At 48.5% G+C, this 16,596-nt stretch overlaps 1 protein-coding gene across 1 annotated transcript in view; it reads left to right on the plus strand.

Moving 5' to 3' along the window:
• The window catches only part of PDE1C (phosphodiesterase 1C), a 537,043-nt gene that overhangs the window by 74,270 nt on the left and 446,177 nt on the right, over window positions 1-16,596 (plus strand). The window contains exon 2 of the mRNA XM_075557555.1: window positions 11,244-11,294. Coding sequence (XP_075413670.1) covers window positions 11,244-11,294 — 51 coding nt within the window. The remainder of the gene's footprint in view (window positions 1-11,243; window positions 11,295-16,596) is intronic.

The following is a 16,596-nucleotide window of genomic DNA, read 5'->3' on the forward strand; positions in this document are numbered from 1 at the left end:
GTACAGACGCAAGGTGGGCACGATGCAAGGAGCTGGCACCTAGGCTGGCACCGAGCCTTCCCCGGGGCTGGCACCGAGCGTTTCCCCTAGTACTCGCACCCTGAATTTAGACATCTAGCCCTGTAAACGACGAGAGAATGCTTTTCTGTTTGGTGGAGCCAGCTACATGTGGTCTTTCTGTGACAGTGGCGTGTGATAATTAGGTCAGCTTCCCATCCCAGGGACCAGAACTGGGCCCTCTTTGCCCCCCTGCCAATTCCATCATCTTTTGATTTCATTTCCCACTAACTTTTTGCAGCTCACTTATAATTCTATAAAAGACCAGAGCAAGGCATGGACCCCTTGGGATCCCTGAGGTATTTGGAACTGTAAGGGCATGGTAGCTTATTGGTTAAGAGCAAGACCCCTGGAGCCAGGCTGCCTAGATGTGAGTTTGGCTTGCCATTCACCAGCTCAGTGGCTTTTGGCAGTTAACTGAAACTCCCTGTGCCCAGGTCCAGCAGCACTGTCTTCCAGAGGCCTCACGAGGTTTGTATGAGCCAGCAGATAAAAACACCTAGACCTGCGCCTGCCAAGTACCAGTTCCTGCTGGTGCCCACATGATCCTTCCTGCCAGTAGCATAGCATTCTGAGGAGGACAAGCAGGAGACCCGGCTGTGGGAGGGGATCCGTTTGGCAGGCTTGGGAGAGAGCAAGGCTGCCAGTGTGGTCAGAGCCTCGGTAACGAGTGGATGAGAAGAGTCTGAGGTCAGACGCGGGAGGGGCTGTGTGACACACTGAAAGGTTATAGGAGGGACATGACATAGTCTCTTGAATTGGTGTGGAGGAGGTGAGTGGAGGCAGGGAGGGGGCTGGGTCATGGAGGCCCTGTGCCAGGCAGGAAGGAACCCATGGGAGAAGGTGTGGGCCAGGCCTGGGGAACTCAGTCTACTGGGAATCTCATTTTGGTGCCCAAAGGCGTGGTTTCCTGTGACCTGGATTTGTTATCTGGCGCATTTTGATCTGCTAGCTTGCATCCTTCTGGTAATTATGCCATGATTTATGCTGCTGGACATACCCATGCTGGCAGCCTAGGAGTAAGCTGTTTGGAAGGTGTGTGTGTATGTGCATGAGTGACTGTGCCTGAGTGTTGTATGTGTGTCAGGGTGTGTGTATGGTATGGTGTGGTGTGTGTGAGTGTGTGTATCGGTTGATGTATGTGTATGAGTGTATATGTGCATGTGTGTGTGTATGTATAAGGTTGGTATATGTGTATGAGTATGTATGTGCATATATGTATAAGGGTGTTGTGTGAGTGTATGTGTGTGAGGGTATGTTGTGCATGTGTTAGTGTGTATGGTATGGTGTGAGTGTATATAGGTGTGATGGTTTATGTGAGTGTATATGGGTATACTGTGAATATGTGTGTGTGTGTGTGTGAGTATATGTGAATGTGTATGGGTATGGTGGTGTGAGACTGTGTGTGTGTGTGAGAGAGATTCAGTGTATATGTGCATGTGTGAACGTGTATGGGTATGGTGTGTGAATGTGCATGTGTGTGAGTGTGTACATGTGTAAAGACCCTCAATACGAGTTGGGATCATGTCACATTGTAATGTGACTTTCTCCAAGCTAGGCCTCTCATTACTCCAGGTCAGGGCCAGGTAGCTGGACCAGGTGGTAGTTTATATGATGCTTCTTGGAATGTATGATGTTAGGAAACTGTCTGGGCCTCACCTGAGGGCCATGCTTTAGACATTCCTACCTAACAGTTCCATACAGAACCGTTCCTGGGGGTGGGGAGGCTTCGCGAATACTCAGCATAGGTGAATGGGTGGTTTGGTCTGAGACACAGAGAGCTGTGGAGAGTTCCTGGGAGTAACCTGCAACTTGGAAAGAGGCAGGATGAGGGGAAAGGAGCAGGGCGCTGGCGGAAAGAAGTACACTCTAGTCCCCAAGGAATTTGGTCCAGAGAGCAACACAGCAAACACAATGGCTTTTGTGAGAGGAAGCTGTTGTTGTTGTTAGCTGCTATAGCGACGCCATGCACAAAGACCCCCCCGAAACCACACCCGGCCAGCCCTGTGCTCCCCTGGCAACTGTGGAGAGAAGGGGGCCGTAGTTATATGCAAGCAGGCATATGCAAACCAGACAAAGGAGGACAGAGAGAGGAGCAGGTCTATGTAACTCCAAATCATACCAATTAAAAACCAGGAGTAGGAAAAGCAGCTTTCAGGCTGTCTTCTTGGGTTGGCAAAGGCTGACTGAGTTTTCCTGCTGTTTCCTCCTGCCCTGAGCTGGCGGGGCTGGGTTGAGCCAGGGCAGGCTAGCCTTGCCCTGTGTTAGCATTTGCCTGGTCCTCGGGGGGGGGGGGGGGGGGGGGGGGGGAGAAGGGCGTGGTGGTCCTCCATCCCCGCCCTCTCCGATGATCAGGCCGGATGAGTCATCACTTGGTGTGGGCTTTCTTTTGTGTAACAGCCTGATTCAGAGTTGATTTGACAGCCCGATTGGCCCAGGAGGTATAATGAGGCAATATTGGAGCATTTCCGAAGAAAGGAACAGCCTGGTGGCGGCGGTGGTGATGCCTCTATGTTGCAGGGGCGCAGGTTCTAACTGGGGTGCACAGCTGTGAGGGCAGGGGTGCAGGTGCTTCCCCCTGTGGTGCCTCTCATGTGAGGTTAAGTGAGGGGCGGCAAGGGGTTCCCCCACCAGGTGTGCGCTCAGCAAGTAGTGCTGGGTGTGATGTTTGTACGCTGACAATGTGCTAGGAGTCCTAGGGGCGTAGTGTTCACCCATGGGGTTGCTAACCGAAAGGTCAGCAGTTCGAAACCACAAGCCGGTTCTCGGGAGAAAGACAGGACTTTTCTACTTCCATGCAGAGTTACAGTCTGGGAAACACACAGGGGGCAGTTCTACCCTGTCCTGTGTGGTCGCTCTGAGTCCGCATTGACTCGATGGCCGGGAGGGGAGAAACCCTGTGATGGGGTGGTACAGGGCCTCAGAACACCCGCCCTGGAATAAGGTGATCATGTGATCCTGGGTGCAGTGCCCAGCCATGCCACTTCCTTGTGGTTTCCCTCTCTGGCAATGGAGACTCAGTTTCCAGATCAGCAAAATAGGAAATAGCTGTCACCTTAGAGTGTTGCTTTGACGGTAAATTGGGAACTGAATGAGCAGCACCTCTCACAGTCTGGATCGTGCACTGCATTGTGAGGTGCCCTCAAACCCACAGTGACCCCTCAAACAGCAGTGTGAAGCACCGCCTGGCCCTGTGCCATCCTCACACTGGCTCCTATCCTCAGGGCCTCTCTCTACTGACCATCCCCTAGGCTTGTGCTAGGTGGCCTGTAACCTCGCCCATCCTCAGGGGGCTGGCTGGCATGTGGGGCTCACGGGAGCCATCCGAGTACAAGAGAAGCCCAGATTTCTGTAGTGCACTCCCCTCGGGAGTGGGGCTCCTACCCTCCACCCTTTTGTGGGAGGCAGAGAGCCAACACAGGAAGGACCGAGACTGTGGAGCCCGGGTGACCTGGACTTGCAAGAGGACACTGCTAACTCCTGGCCTAGCCCTTCTGAACGTCCATGCTGATCCTTCATCCAGTCCATGAATATTGAGAGCCAGGCGTTCGGGAACCCAGGACACAGCTGTCTTTTTCACAGGCTGGGAATTTAGGCGTATGTTCCACTGGGAGGCGTGAGGCAGTCAATCTAATCAGTGAACACAGCATCGGGGCATTGGAGAAGGTGAGCAGTGCAGGGGGAGAAGCAGAGCAGGGGAGGGGAAGGCAGCACAGAATGTGGGGGAGTTGGGAGCTTCCATCAGAGTTGGGTAGACATGGCTAGTGTGTTAGTCCGGGTAGACTAGAGAAACAAATTCATAGGTACACTCTTATGTGTATAATATTGAGAAAACATCTCCCAGTCCAGTCCAGATCAAGTCCATAAGTCTGATATTAGCCCATATGTCCAATACTAGTCTATAAATTCCTCTTCAGATTCACACAGCACATGCAATGGTGCTGAATGCAGGAAGATCACAGGCCAGTGGGTGAAGACTCTTGTGGAAGCATCTCAGCACTGGCATGGCTCTCCAGGTAGCTCCCTTCCAGCTCTAGGGCTCTATCTGCCATCAGCATAGCTTCATGTAGCCTGTCAACAGAATGTGAAGCAGAGAGAGTGTGTGCCCTGCCTCCAGGGAGGAAGACAGAAGTTCACAGAATCCTCAGGAGAAGGTCATGCTCACACAGAGGCTTCATTGGCTTTGACCTGATTGACAGGCTAGACTCTACCCCCTGGCTCAAGTTGGCAGGAGATTATGTAACTGCCACAGCATCTAAGCAAGCATGGTCAACGAGGGTTTTGGACCAAGTCTCTTTCCCTTCAGTTTTCCATCCCATGTTGTTCAGGTTGTGGTAAGCTGAAGGCAAGGTGAGGAGAGGTCAAATACCTGTGAGCAGCTCTGCGCTGTCTAGGGAAGGTGCCCAGAACCTCATTCAGCACTCTCTTCTCTGGGAGGCTGGGCACTTGGAATTCCAGCCACCAGGCTTCCCAAAGGCTCTCACCTGGAGAGGATCCCTGCTCTGGACCCAGAGTTGACAGGGAAAGCAGCAGCCAGGAAGGAGGTCTGGCAGGTTTCCTCGTAGGTTACGAGCCCGGGCCGGCTTGCTCACTGGTGTGTTTGCTCTGGCACCCGGCACCCTCAGCTGAGTTTATGCTCCCCCAGGTGCCAGGGCTTTCAAAATAAGGGTGGTGGTGTTTGCCTTGCTTGTTTTGGCCACAAAGCCCGTGCACCTGCCTCGGCCTCTCTCACAACTGATTACAACTCTCACCGGCCCCCTTGCCAGCCCCTCGCTCTCCCCCGCGCTGGTCGGGTGGACTGTGTTGATTGGAGCTCCAGCCGCGCAGCTGAGCCAGCTTCACTCATCAGTCCATGCTAGCACCCCAGCCCACCTGCCTCCCTTGCGCCGGCCACTGGGCCGAGTCTGGAGGACGTGTTTCTGCAGTCTTGGCAAGGATGAAACACTCAGCTGGCAGGCCAGTGGAGCACTTCCTTTCGAAGGCAGCTTCTCCAACTTTGTGTGCCCGAGTGGTTTCCCAACAATCGATTCCTTTCCCCGTGGCTCAGGGGGTCTGGCACAGGATCCAGGAAACAGTTTCTCCTCCTCCTTCACCGTAAAGCCACTTCTTAGTTTCATAAACACAGAGATCGAGGCACAGCCCAGCTCCTTAGCTTGCTTGTGTATGAAAAAGAACAACAGCAACCACCACCAGCCAGTTGCTATTGTGTTGACTCATGGTGGTCAACCCCATGTGTGTCGCTTACAACTGGACTTCACAGTTTTCAGTGGCTGATCGCTGAGAAGTAGATCACTAGAACTTTCTTTCATGGGACCTCTCTCTGGGTGGGCTGGAGCCTTGAGCCTCTTGCCTAGGAGCTGAGCATGTCCCTTGTTTGCAAAACCCAGGCGCTTCCAGGCACGATCCATACATATGTGTTAAAAATTAGAAGTAGTGCAAGGTAAACCTTTGTATGAAGAGCCCATTCCATTGTGAAGAGTTGCCCATGAACTGAGCCCCACTGTCATGTATGTAATCTCAAGTGTTGAAGTTTTCTTAAAGAAGAGTCATGTCTGTTCAGGATTTTAATGACCAGACAACAGTGTGTTGAAAAGACAAACTGAATCGGGGCAAGTATTTTTAATGAATCTGAGCCTTCTTTTTTTCCTTGGCTATTGCTTTGGTACATTTGGGTGAAGTCACGTCGTTAATTAGTGGTCCTCAACATTAACTGCACATTCGTGTTACCTGGGAAGGGGATGCTTTGTAACGTTCTTGATCATAAAAGGGTAATGATGTTTGCAAAGTGGACCAGAGACATAGACACCATAGCATTGTGCATATACTTGGGAATCACACTTAATTCTAGCCCCAATCTCAGAACAGCTAGTTCTGATGGCAGGACTCTACTTGACACTCGCCATCATGACGAGCTCACTGGACATGTGGGTGCAGCACACTGAAGAAAGTGTGGTGAAGAAACCAGATGGTGCCTGACTGTCCGAAAGAACACTGGGCTCTTAAAGGCTTGTCTTCAGACAAGCAGCCATCAGAGTGAGGCCTCAACTAAGTTCACATGGAAGAAGCAAACCCGCCTGTGTGAGCCAAGGATTACAAACAATAAAATCCAAATCCGAAGGAGGGAATGGTATGAGAGTTTGTATTGTGAGCACCTGGTTTGCAGAAGGCTCTGGACGACAGTGGAAGCCCACAATCTGTTTTGAGGGTCCCCACATGAACTCAGGCTCTGGCGAATCTCCTCTGAATATAGTTCAGGGATGGAAGGGCCTAGCCACCAGACAGAGAGCGTTGCAAAGTGGATATGGCAAATGTAGTTGGGTAAAAATGTAATACATTATAGGATCTCCCTTTTGAACCATTCGAAGTTGTTTCGGTTTTAATATTTCCTGATTTCTTTTGACTGAGGGTTTTCTATGTTTTGTTTCGTCATTGCCGGTTCTCTTTGCTTCCGGTTTGAGTTTTTACGCTGCCCTGTGGATGAAATCCTGGATAGGCAAGCCTATAGAGGAAGTAAGTGGGCTAATCATTACTTAGGCGCACGGCAGGGGAAGATGTGGGGAAATGGAGAGCCAGCAATAATGAGTATGAGAGGAAAAGGTTCTGGAATTGATTGCACAATTCTTCTTCATATGATTGAATGATTATATGATATGTGAAGTGTATGCCAATAAAACTATTTTACAAAAAGAATCACCCGAGGACTATAAAAAGTACTGATGCCTGGGTCTCACCCCAAAAGCCTTATGTAATTGGTCTGGGGCGTGGCCTAGGCATCTGGATTTTTTTCAAGTTCCCAAGGTAAAGCAAATGTACAGCCAGGACTGTAAGCCATTGGCCACAGATGTAGACAAATCCCTGGAGAGGGGAGTCATTCTAGCATCTTATAGTGAGATTATTTTTTCATTGTATTTTTTATTTTCCATTCACTTTTGAAGCCCTCTCATGTACATGGTCAATCCCTACATGGTACAAATGGTTAAGGTGCTTGGTTGCTGACTGAAAGGTTGGTGGTTCAAATCCATCCAGAGACTCTTTGGAATAAGGTCTAACGAAACCAGCCACTGAAGAAATCAATGAAACATAGTTACACTCTGACATTTACATAAGACAGGTGGTCTTATATGGGGACTCTTGTTGGTTCTGATGTAAGTCAAATACCTCTTCTTTTTGTAAAATTTTCACTGTTATTGTCTTTATAATCGGTATTTTTATAAATCCAATCTTTCCAAGCATTTGTCTTTGGGGTTTGGAAACGTTATAACCCACAGATGTATCTTAACACATACATTATGTATACATATGCATACACACATATCCTAAATATTTACTGTGATGATGAAGAAGAACAGGGTGACTCTGGCATAACCCCACTTCTGGAAGGTTCTGCAGGGAGCATCTCAGGCTGCAGCAATGTCGGAGGAAGCAGCATCAATTCCTGTTAAGCAACGACATCAAATTGCTCATTTTTATCACCAGGAAAATGAGAATCTGCCAAATACAGTCTTTAGGGAGTGCTGGTGTTCTCAGTGATTACAAATATTCTTATAACTGTTTTAAAAGAAGCCAGTCACTTTCTGAAGCAAATATTTTGGGGAAGAATCCCCCAACCAACAAACCCCCAACTTGCTCCAATTCTCTCTTTAGAGGTCAGTGGTATGTAAAGAGGAAACCAGGGCCACAGGAGCATAAGGGCCAGAGGGGGTTAGTTGCCTCTCTCTGACCAGGGCCTTGTGTTTGGTTTTCTTTGGTTCTCAGACAACTGTGGAGACAGTGTCGTGAGTGCTCATACAAATGCTGTCGTTTGTACTTGGCTGAGGTAATGTCTGCATGAACATGTGAAATTGTGGGGAAAGATTCCAACCGAGAGAGTAGCTGTCTGGAGGGAATTTAGACGTAGCTCTGTTCAGAGGCAGGAATAGCAGTGCAGATAATTGATGTTCATGAGGTGGTTCTACAAACATTTCAGAGTTGTTTCAGAAGAACTCTCTGGTGCGTGGTTACACTCTGACATTGACATAAGACAGGTGGTCTTATATGAGGACTCTAGCTTCCGGGGTTTGTTTTAAAATCCTGTTGGCACAGAGTACAGTCATTCTTGGGGAGCTCTGGTGCTGCAGTGCACGGTACGTTGGGCTGCGAACCGAAAGTCAGTGGTTTGAAACCACTAGCTGCTCCTTGGGAGAACGATGAGGCTTTTAATGCCCCTGAAGAGCTACAGCCTTGGAAGCCCACATGGGTGGTTCTACCCTGTCCTATGGGGTCACTGTGAGTTTTAAAATAACCGGTCTTGTGTACCTTCCTCTCTGTCTCCCTTCTTTTTTTCATTCTTTTGAAATGTACTGTTGGAGATCCTGGGAGCCGTGTGCAATACTGGCTCCCCCTGCTGGTTGCTTTGCATGAGTCTTGTTGGCCTTACACAGAGGGAGAGTGTTTGCCACTCTGTGCCAGTGAGTGGAAAACAGAGAGAGACCCAGACCAGACGTGTTCGTTTTGTTTCTGTTTTTAAGCTGCCCAGATGTGGTGAATTTTAAAACGTTTGCCTTTTTGAAATGGTGAAGGGAGTTTCTTTGGACTCTTCAGTCTCTGCAGAATGAGATGTGTTTCTGAAGTAGTGATATGTATTTTCTTACCTGTTTGAGCCCCTTGGCATGCATATACATACATACATACATACATGCATACATACATACATACATACATACATATATACACACATACACATATATATAGCTTAAAATGAGTTTTATTGAGCTATCATGAGTGCATCATACAACGCAGTAGTTCTATCATATGAGTTGTGAATCATCACAGTGAACTTTGGAATGCTGTCTTCCTTCTTGTATCCCCATTCCCTTCCTCCCCGTCATGCCCCCAGGTAATGATCATTTCAGGGATTTGTTTTATCTGGCCGCTGCAGTTCCTTACACACTGATGACCACTTGATCAGTCTTTCTTCTGCAGGTGTTCAGCTTGTTTTCCTTAAACTGAAAGGACCAGGCCTCTCCAGGTGACTCCTTTGGGGGTTCATTCAGTAGACGCCACGCATCTCTGCTTGCTGCACCCACAAAACCAATGTGCTTAGGAAGGCACACTTGCCATGAGCTTTAAAAGTTTAAAGTGAGTTAAACTTGCGACTCCTCTTAAGAGTGGGTCTCTCTTTTGACTCATCAAGATGGCTTTGAAAATCATCCCAAAGCAAACCCATAGAGTTGACTCTGACTCTTGCCTCAGCTTCACTGCTATTGAGTCAATTCTGACTCATGGCGGCTCTGTAGGGCAGGGTCCACCTGCCCTGTGAGTTTCCAAGAATGTAACTCTTTTTGGGAGTAGAGAGCCTCACCTTTCTCCCATGGAACAGCTGGTGGCTTTGAACTTCCGACCTTGAGGTTAGCAGCTCAATGCATAGCCACTACACCACCTTAGCAACTCTCTATAGGACAGAGTAGAATTGCTATTTAGGGTTTCTGAGGCTGTGAATCTTTACAGGAGCAGATAACCCCATCTTTCTCCCTCAGAGCTGCTAGGGGTTTGATTCACCAACCTTGAGGTTAACAGCCCAATACCTGTTTCTCAGTGCTACCAGCTTCCTTTACACGATGATAGATTACATTTAGAAGTATTTTAGAAGATGATAAATCTCAATGCTGAGAAGCTCTGAGGATAAGATGCTTCTCTGGATAATTTTCTTGAACTCACCTGTTTGTTAACATCCAATGTAAATGTGTTAACAAATCCAATTATCTATAAAAGTCAAAGCCCTGGTGGGTAAGCATTGGACTCCTAATGGCAAGGGCAATGGTTCAAATCCACTAGCCTCTCTGTGGGAGAAAGATGAGACTGTCTGCTTATGTTAAAATTTACAGTCTCAGAAACTCCAGATAAGGTTGTTGTGCATCAGAATTGATTCAAAGATGATGGGTTGTTTTTGTTTCTATAGAGTAGGAAAAAAAAAAGATTAATTGTGATTCATTTATTTGTTGGCGAATAAGGTGTATAGGTGCTTAGAAGTCAAACCCATATGCCTCTTATTAAGGAGTCCTGTAGGAATTCTGATGATGCAGTGATTTGGCGTTGGGCTGAGACCTACATGGTTGGTAGTTTGAAACCACCACCAGCATCTTGAGAGAAAAACTGGGTTTTCTACTCCTGTAAACAATTAAAGTCTTAGAAACCCACAGAGGGTCAGTGCGAGTCAGTATTGGCTCGATGGTAGTGAGTTTGGAAGGAGCCCTGTAGTATTGTGGGTTAAGTGCTAGGCTGCTAACCTCAAGGTTGACAGTTCAAACCTACCAGCTTCATGAGAGAAAGTAGAGGGTACCAGCTCCTTAAAGAATTATGGTCTTAGAGCCCCGAGGAAACAGTCCTGTAGGGTCATTGTGAGTTGGGTAGAGTCAGTGGCAGTAGGTTTGATGAATTGGATGTATTTTAGGTAAATCCTATTGGCATATTAAAGTAGATATTCTTTAAAAATTTATTATTACTTGGGATTTAATACATATATCATTCCATATTTCAATCACATCAAATAGAATTGTACAATTGCTATCACTATCAGTTTCCAAACATTCTTTTTGTACATGGACTCCTTGACATGGTCTCCCTTTTGCCTCCCCCCACCATCACTGTACCCTCCTTCTCCCAAAACCAAAGTCTCTATCTGTGTATCAATCCTGGTTTCATATCCTGAAAAGCAGAAAGGCACAGATCACAACTTCAAGAGGGTGACCTCCAAAGACATAACACCTCCGAGATACACCCTAATATGAACACACAAAAACCAAACAAACCAATACAAAAAAACACACAAAACAAAACAGTAGATTTTGGAAGCCAGATCAGGTCCAGCCCCCATCATTGGGGGAGTCTACTGACAAAGTTATAACTGTTCAAGTCGGATTTATGCCTGATCTTCTGTGTCCCCTCTCCCAAGCACTTCGCTGGGTAACCTAAAGTAGCTATTCTGGATGCTGTCTTCATCTTCATTCAAATGTCCTAACAACATGATCTGAGACCAGCGACGGATGCCTAGAAAGAGGAGCGACACTGCTTTTCATCCCCTTAAAAGGACGCTCACACACGGTTTCATGTCGCACTGTCTGTCAGGAGGATTAGCTGCAGGCCGGCTGTATTCTGTGGAGAGACGTGCCTTGTTCTTAATTGCATCCTCTGCTTCTTTTGTTTTCTAGTTGCCAACGAGGCTGGAGACAAAAATGCCAGACCACTTGCCCGCTTCTCCCGTGAGTAAATCCCCCTTCTTCTCCTTTTCTGGGTTACTTCACAGCGCATGCCCCAGGAGCCTTTTCACCCACCTGGCTCACCCCAATGACCCTGCCATGTCACCCCTGTTCACAGAACAGCGCTGTAGGCAAGGTCTGCATCTGGTCCATTGTCCTTTAGAACCAGTTGCCATTGAGTTGACCCCACCCGGGTCAGAGTGAAACTGTGTTCCTTTGGGTGTTCAGTGGATGGTTTGCAGAAATAGACCGCCAGGTCTTTCTTCCAAGGCACCTCTGAGTAGATGTCAACTTCCAACCTCGCCAATAGCAGTGAAAGGCTTTAACAAGTCGGTCGTAGCACCCAGGGGCTCCTTCCAATCCTCAGAAGTGTGTTTCGAACTGTGCTCCAGGGCCTTGCTAATCAAAGTATGGCCCTCGGAGCAGCAGGGCCGACATACCCTGGGGGTTTATTAGAAATGCCGGACTTGCTACTGGTGGTCTTGTAGACACGTACACTGCGATATGGCCATACCTCAAACAGAGGACAATTGAAATACCGTATGATCCAGGCATACCATTACTGGCCATCTACCCAAAGGAAATAAATAGGAGGCAGACCTTGAGCAGACATTTGCACCCCATGCTTATCGCAGCACTGCCCACAATAGCAAGAAGCTGGAAGTACCTAAATTTCCATCCGTAGATAATTGGATAAAGAAACTCTGGTATATACACACAATGGAATATTACACTGCCCTAAAAATAGCGACGAATCCAAGAAACACCTCAACACACGGAGGGAGCTGTAAGTCTTTATGCTGAGTGCAATTAGTCAAGTACAAAAGGAAAGGACCTGTATGAGCCCACTGTTGTAGAATTGAGCAGCAAAATGGGCACAAGCCTGTGCTTATAGGGCATCCAGGCTATTGACTGGGGGCCCAGACAGCCTGGCAGAGAGCCTGACAGGTGCCAAGGAACCATCCAGGCAAGTATTTTGAGTAGGTAAGTATTTAGAAATTTACTAGGCTGGAGGGCGCCTCATGTCAGCAGACATCAAATGGTCATGGGAGGGGAAACGCGTGTGTGTATAATGTATATCTGTGTAAGGCTGACATGTATATCTGTGACGAGGTGCCCCTGGACAGGTAGACAGCCCTAGCAGAGGGATGGGAAGAATGACACAGGAGAGGGCAAACAGGGCAAACACATCTGGGGGAACACAGTGGCATATCTGTTGGCAGGAAAAGAGGAGGGACTGACATCCAGGTCTGGGGAAGAATGACTGAAAATGCTTTTGGGGACACTAGGTGGGGAGGGCCTTTGGGGGCATGTACCAGATGGACTACCTTGACCTGGACTTCTGATTGCATCCTGGGGACTCATGTCGGGTGTCGTGGTGCATTGGAACACTGAATCCTCGATCTTCAAGGTGCACAGCATGCTCCAGAGGCCGCACCAATGAGATCCCATGCAGTGATGCCACTGGGTGAAGTGGACTCTACCTCAGGTGCACCTAGAACTTGAGGGCTTAAGCCAGAAAATACAAGGTGTCTGAGGACACAGAAGACAGCTGTACCAATTTTGGAGAGCTGTTGGTAGGTGGAGACAAGAGGCCTTGCTACATCACTGGCTTACGTGTTGTACTATGATATGTTGGCAAACCTGTGACACTCATTCTACTGTATTTTGTTTTTGTTTGTTCATATCAGGGTGTAGCTCAGAGGGGCTAAGGAGTGGGGGATTACCCTCTTGAAGATGTGAAATAAGTTTCTGTTTTTGGTAAATGAAACCCAGGACTGATGAACCTATAGGGTTAACAAGTAGAACAAGAGGGCTGGGAAGCGGGTACAGTGGAGGGGGTGTTGGTGATAAAAGGGAGATGATGTCAAGGTACCCAGGAAGAAATAGGGTGTTTGGAAACCGATTATGGAAGCAATGGTACAATTCTGCTTGAAGAGATTGAACGATGCAATGACATGACATTTGGTTTAATTCCCAAGTAAGAATAAATCTAAAGAAAAAACAAAAAACCAAACATAGATCCAGGAATGGGCTTGGGGCTCACCCTAAATCCCAGCTCCAACTTAAGAATCATTAGTTCTTTCTCCGATACTCACCTCCAGGAGGAGACCACGGAGGAGATGAGAGCTGTAGCAATGCATGTGGAAGAAATTGGCTGTCAGATCAAACAGCGTCTCGGGCAGGCATCCTCAAACTACCGCCCACGGGCCACATGCGGCCCGCCGAGGACATTTATCTGGCCCGCTGGGTGTTTTTGCCCCATTTGTTTTCTTTCACTTCAAAATAAGATATGTGCAGTGTGCATAGGAATTTGTTCATAGGTTTTTTTTTTAAAAACTATAGTCTGGCCCTCCAATGGGTCTGAGGGACAGTGAACTGACCCCCTGTTTAAAAAGTTTGAGGACCCCTGGTCTGGGGTCTTAAAGGCTTGTCTCCATGTGAGCTGTCAGCTAAGTCCACATGGAAGGAGCACACCATCACCAGTCACTGATGATTGTGACACACAGAACCCGGGGGTCAAAGGCGGGATTAGGAGCAGAGCCTCCAGTCTGAGACTCCGGCCCGCAGAAGGCCATGGCTGACAGTGGGAGTCCAGGGTACACTGGTGGAGCTGCACGGGAAATAAATGTCCACGGAACCCCCGCTCTCCCCAGTTGAGGGATAGCAGGAGAGTGGTCACTAAGCCGTGTGCATTGGTGAGTCCAGTATAGAAGGTCAAAGGCACAAGCCTGACTTGAACAGTGAAAACTTGTTAGCAGATTCCCCCTAGGATGCATGCTGGACCTGATCTGGCTTCCAAAATCTTATGTATTTTGTGGTTGTATGGTTTTGTTTGATTTTTGAGTGTCCATATTAGGAGGTATCTCGGGAGTGTTATGTCATTGGGGTCACCCTCTTGCAGTTGCCGTACAGGTTTTTTAATGTTTGGGGGTCTGTGTGAAAACCAGGACTGACGAATCTATAGAGCAGTGGTCCTTAACCTTCCTAATACCATGACCCTTTAATACAGTTCCTCATGTTGTGATGATCTCCCCAACCATAAAATTATTTTCGTTGCTACTTCATAACTGTGATTTTGCTACTGTTATGAATCGGTGACCCCTGTGAAAGAGGGGTTCGACCCCCAAAGGGGTCACGGCCCACAGATTGAGAACTGCTGCTATAGAGTCAGCAAGTAGAAGAAAGGTTTTGGGGGGACAGGGATGCAGAGGTGGTGGTGGTGTGAAAGGGTGATGACATCTAGGGGTCCATATAGAAAATGAATTTTTGGAAACTGATTGTGGTAGCAAATGTACAATTCTGCCAGATGTGCTAGAACTACGGAATGATTTGATATATGCATTCATCCCTATTCATTAAAAAGAAAAAAAGGAATGCCGGACCTCAAGTACCACCCCAGACCTGAGCCAGAGGCTGCATGTTAACCAGATCCCTCGATGGCACCCGTGGGATCCCTGAAGTTCGCCCTGCAGTGGGGAGAGCTTTCGATGACGATAAAGTGAGGAGAGGGGTGTGAATTGCTTGTCATGATGGCGGTCTATCTTTCCTGTCCAGGGCGGGGTGGGAAGGCTTTGGAAGTTCCTAGAACAATTCCATTATATTTCATTTTCATTTCCCCACCAACTTCTGACAGCTTCTTCGTACATGCAGAGGCATCATGCCACCATGCATCATACCATGCCCCCCACGGTGAGTGTATGTGACTTCCAGGAGGCTGCCGGGGGTTGATGTTGGGTCTGCAGCTCGAAACCAGCAGGCATTCCTTGGGAGAAAGATGAGGCTTTCTACTCCCCTAAAGAGTTTGAGCCTTGGAGACCCGCAGGGGCAGGTAGTTCCACCTTGTTGCCCTATCGGGTTGCTAGGAGTCGGGATCTTGATGGCAGGGAGTGTGGAGATTTCTGGCTCTGAGTGCAATTCCTCTTGATGTGTCCTCTGCCAGTGGGTCAGCACATTCTGTCGCAAAGGTAAAGCATGCCCTGGATCGAAGACCCAGTGCCAAAGGAAGGTGAAAAGACTAATGAGGTCGAAGCAGGTTGGCATGGAGCTGTGCCCAAGCCTGCCAGGGCCCAGGCCCAGAGGTGGTAAACGGAGGGGCTCTCTCCTCCAGCCACCCTGCTGCCTCTCTGGCTCTCCGTTAAAGTCATTTCACCTGAGTGTCCCCGTGTGGAAAATAGGCAACTTACAACCGTCTTCTACTTTTTACGACAACATCGCTCTTAAAACCAAAGCTATGGCATGAGGCTCGCCACTAGGCAGCTCTTCAGGGTGGGCGCTGCTGTTCCTGGGCAGATGGGTGGTTGCTATAGAGTCTAGGTGTGCCACTGGGCACCGTCCTGGTCCTGCATTGCCCTTCTGATGGCTGTCCCCTTGAGCCCATCACTGCCGCTGCTCTGTCCTTCCTTCTCATCGAGGGTCCCCTCATCCTCTACGTCCCCCAATGTGATGTCTTCCTTTAACAGTCGATGGATGGCCCGGCCACAGCCAGCAAGCTGGTTCCACTGTAAGGGTTTTTTCTTGGCTAGTTTTTTTCCCCAGTAGATTGTCAGGCCTTTGTTCCTATCCTGATCTGGAACCTCAGCTGAAATCTGTTTACTCTGCGAGAGGCAGGCTGGCACCACATGACAGCTGACTGGCAGATGGATAGGGCCACCCCCTCCCCCTCCCATAAATAGCGCGATGCAAAGTGCAGAGTGTCAATTTCTCCACTTTCAGGGCTTTGTAACCCTAACCTTTCCCCTCATGTCTTTCTGGGGGGCCTTCAAACTGTGGGGATTTGGTTTCCTACAAACGGTTCTTGTAGACCAGGATCATGTAGGAGAATGAGGTAGCATGAAGCGCCCACCTTTTAGAAACTCTGGAATAAAACACCCGCTTTCTGCGGGCCCCGCTTTCCCCTGCCCTCCTACCTGGAATCATTATTTCCAAAATAAGTATTTCATCCCACAGTTCAGGGAGGAGGACGAGCAGGCTTTTATTTCCTTTCTCTCTCCATCTCCAGAGCCGGAGTTGGGCAAATTCAGGTGCTGCAGTCTTAGCGACCTTGCTGTGCCTGCTGTGCCAGGTGACCCCTGCGGGGCATCCTGGGGTTCTGAGCAGCTTCACACGATGTGGGGAGTGGATGGTGCCCTTGACCTCAGAGCAGTCCATCCTTTCCCGGTGTGAGGAGGGTCCGCTCCTCCTGTGGATGGATTTCACTGACTCCTGTGTGGCTGGGTTGGAAGACTGATGTGTCATTTGAGAACCGGTTAGCTGGAGATGCAGGAGGGCATGAGAGGAACGCTAATCCCAGTGTCACGAGAGG

The sequence above is a fragment of the Tenrec ecaudatus genome, chromosome 9 (assembly GCF_050624435.1).
Source record: "Tenrec ecaudatus isolate mTenEca1 chromosome 9, mTenEca1.hap1, whole genome shotgun sequence".
In the NCBI taxonomy this organism is placed as follows: Eukaryota; Metazoa; Chordata; class Mammalia; order Afrosoricida; family Tenrecidae; genus Tenrec; species Tenrec ecaudatus.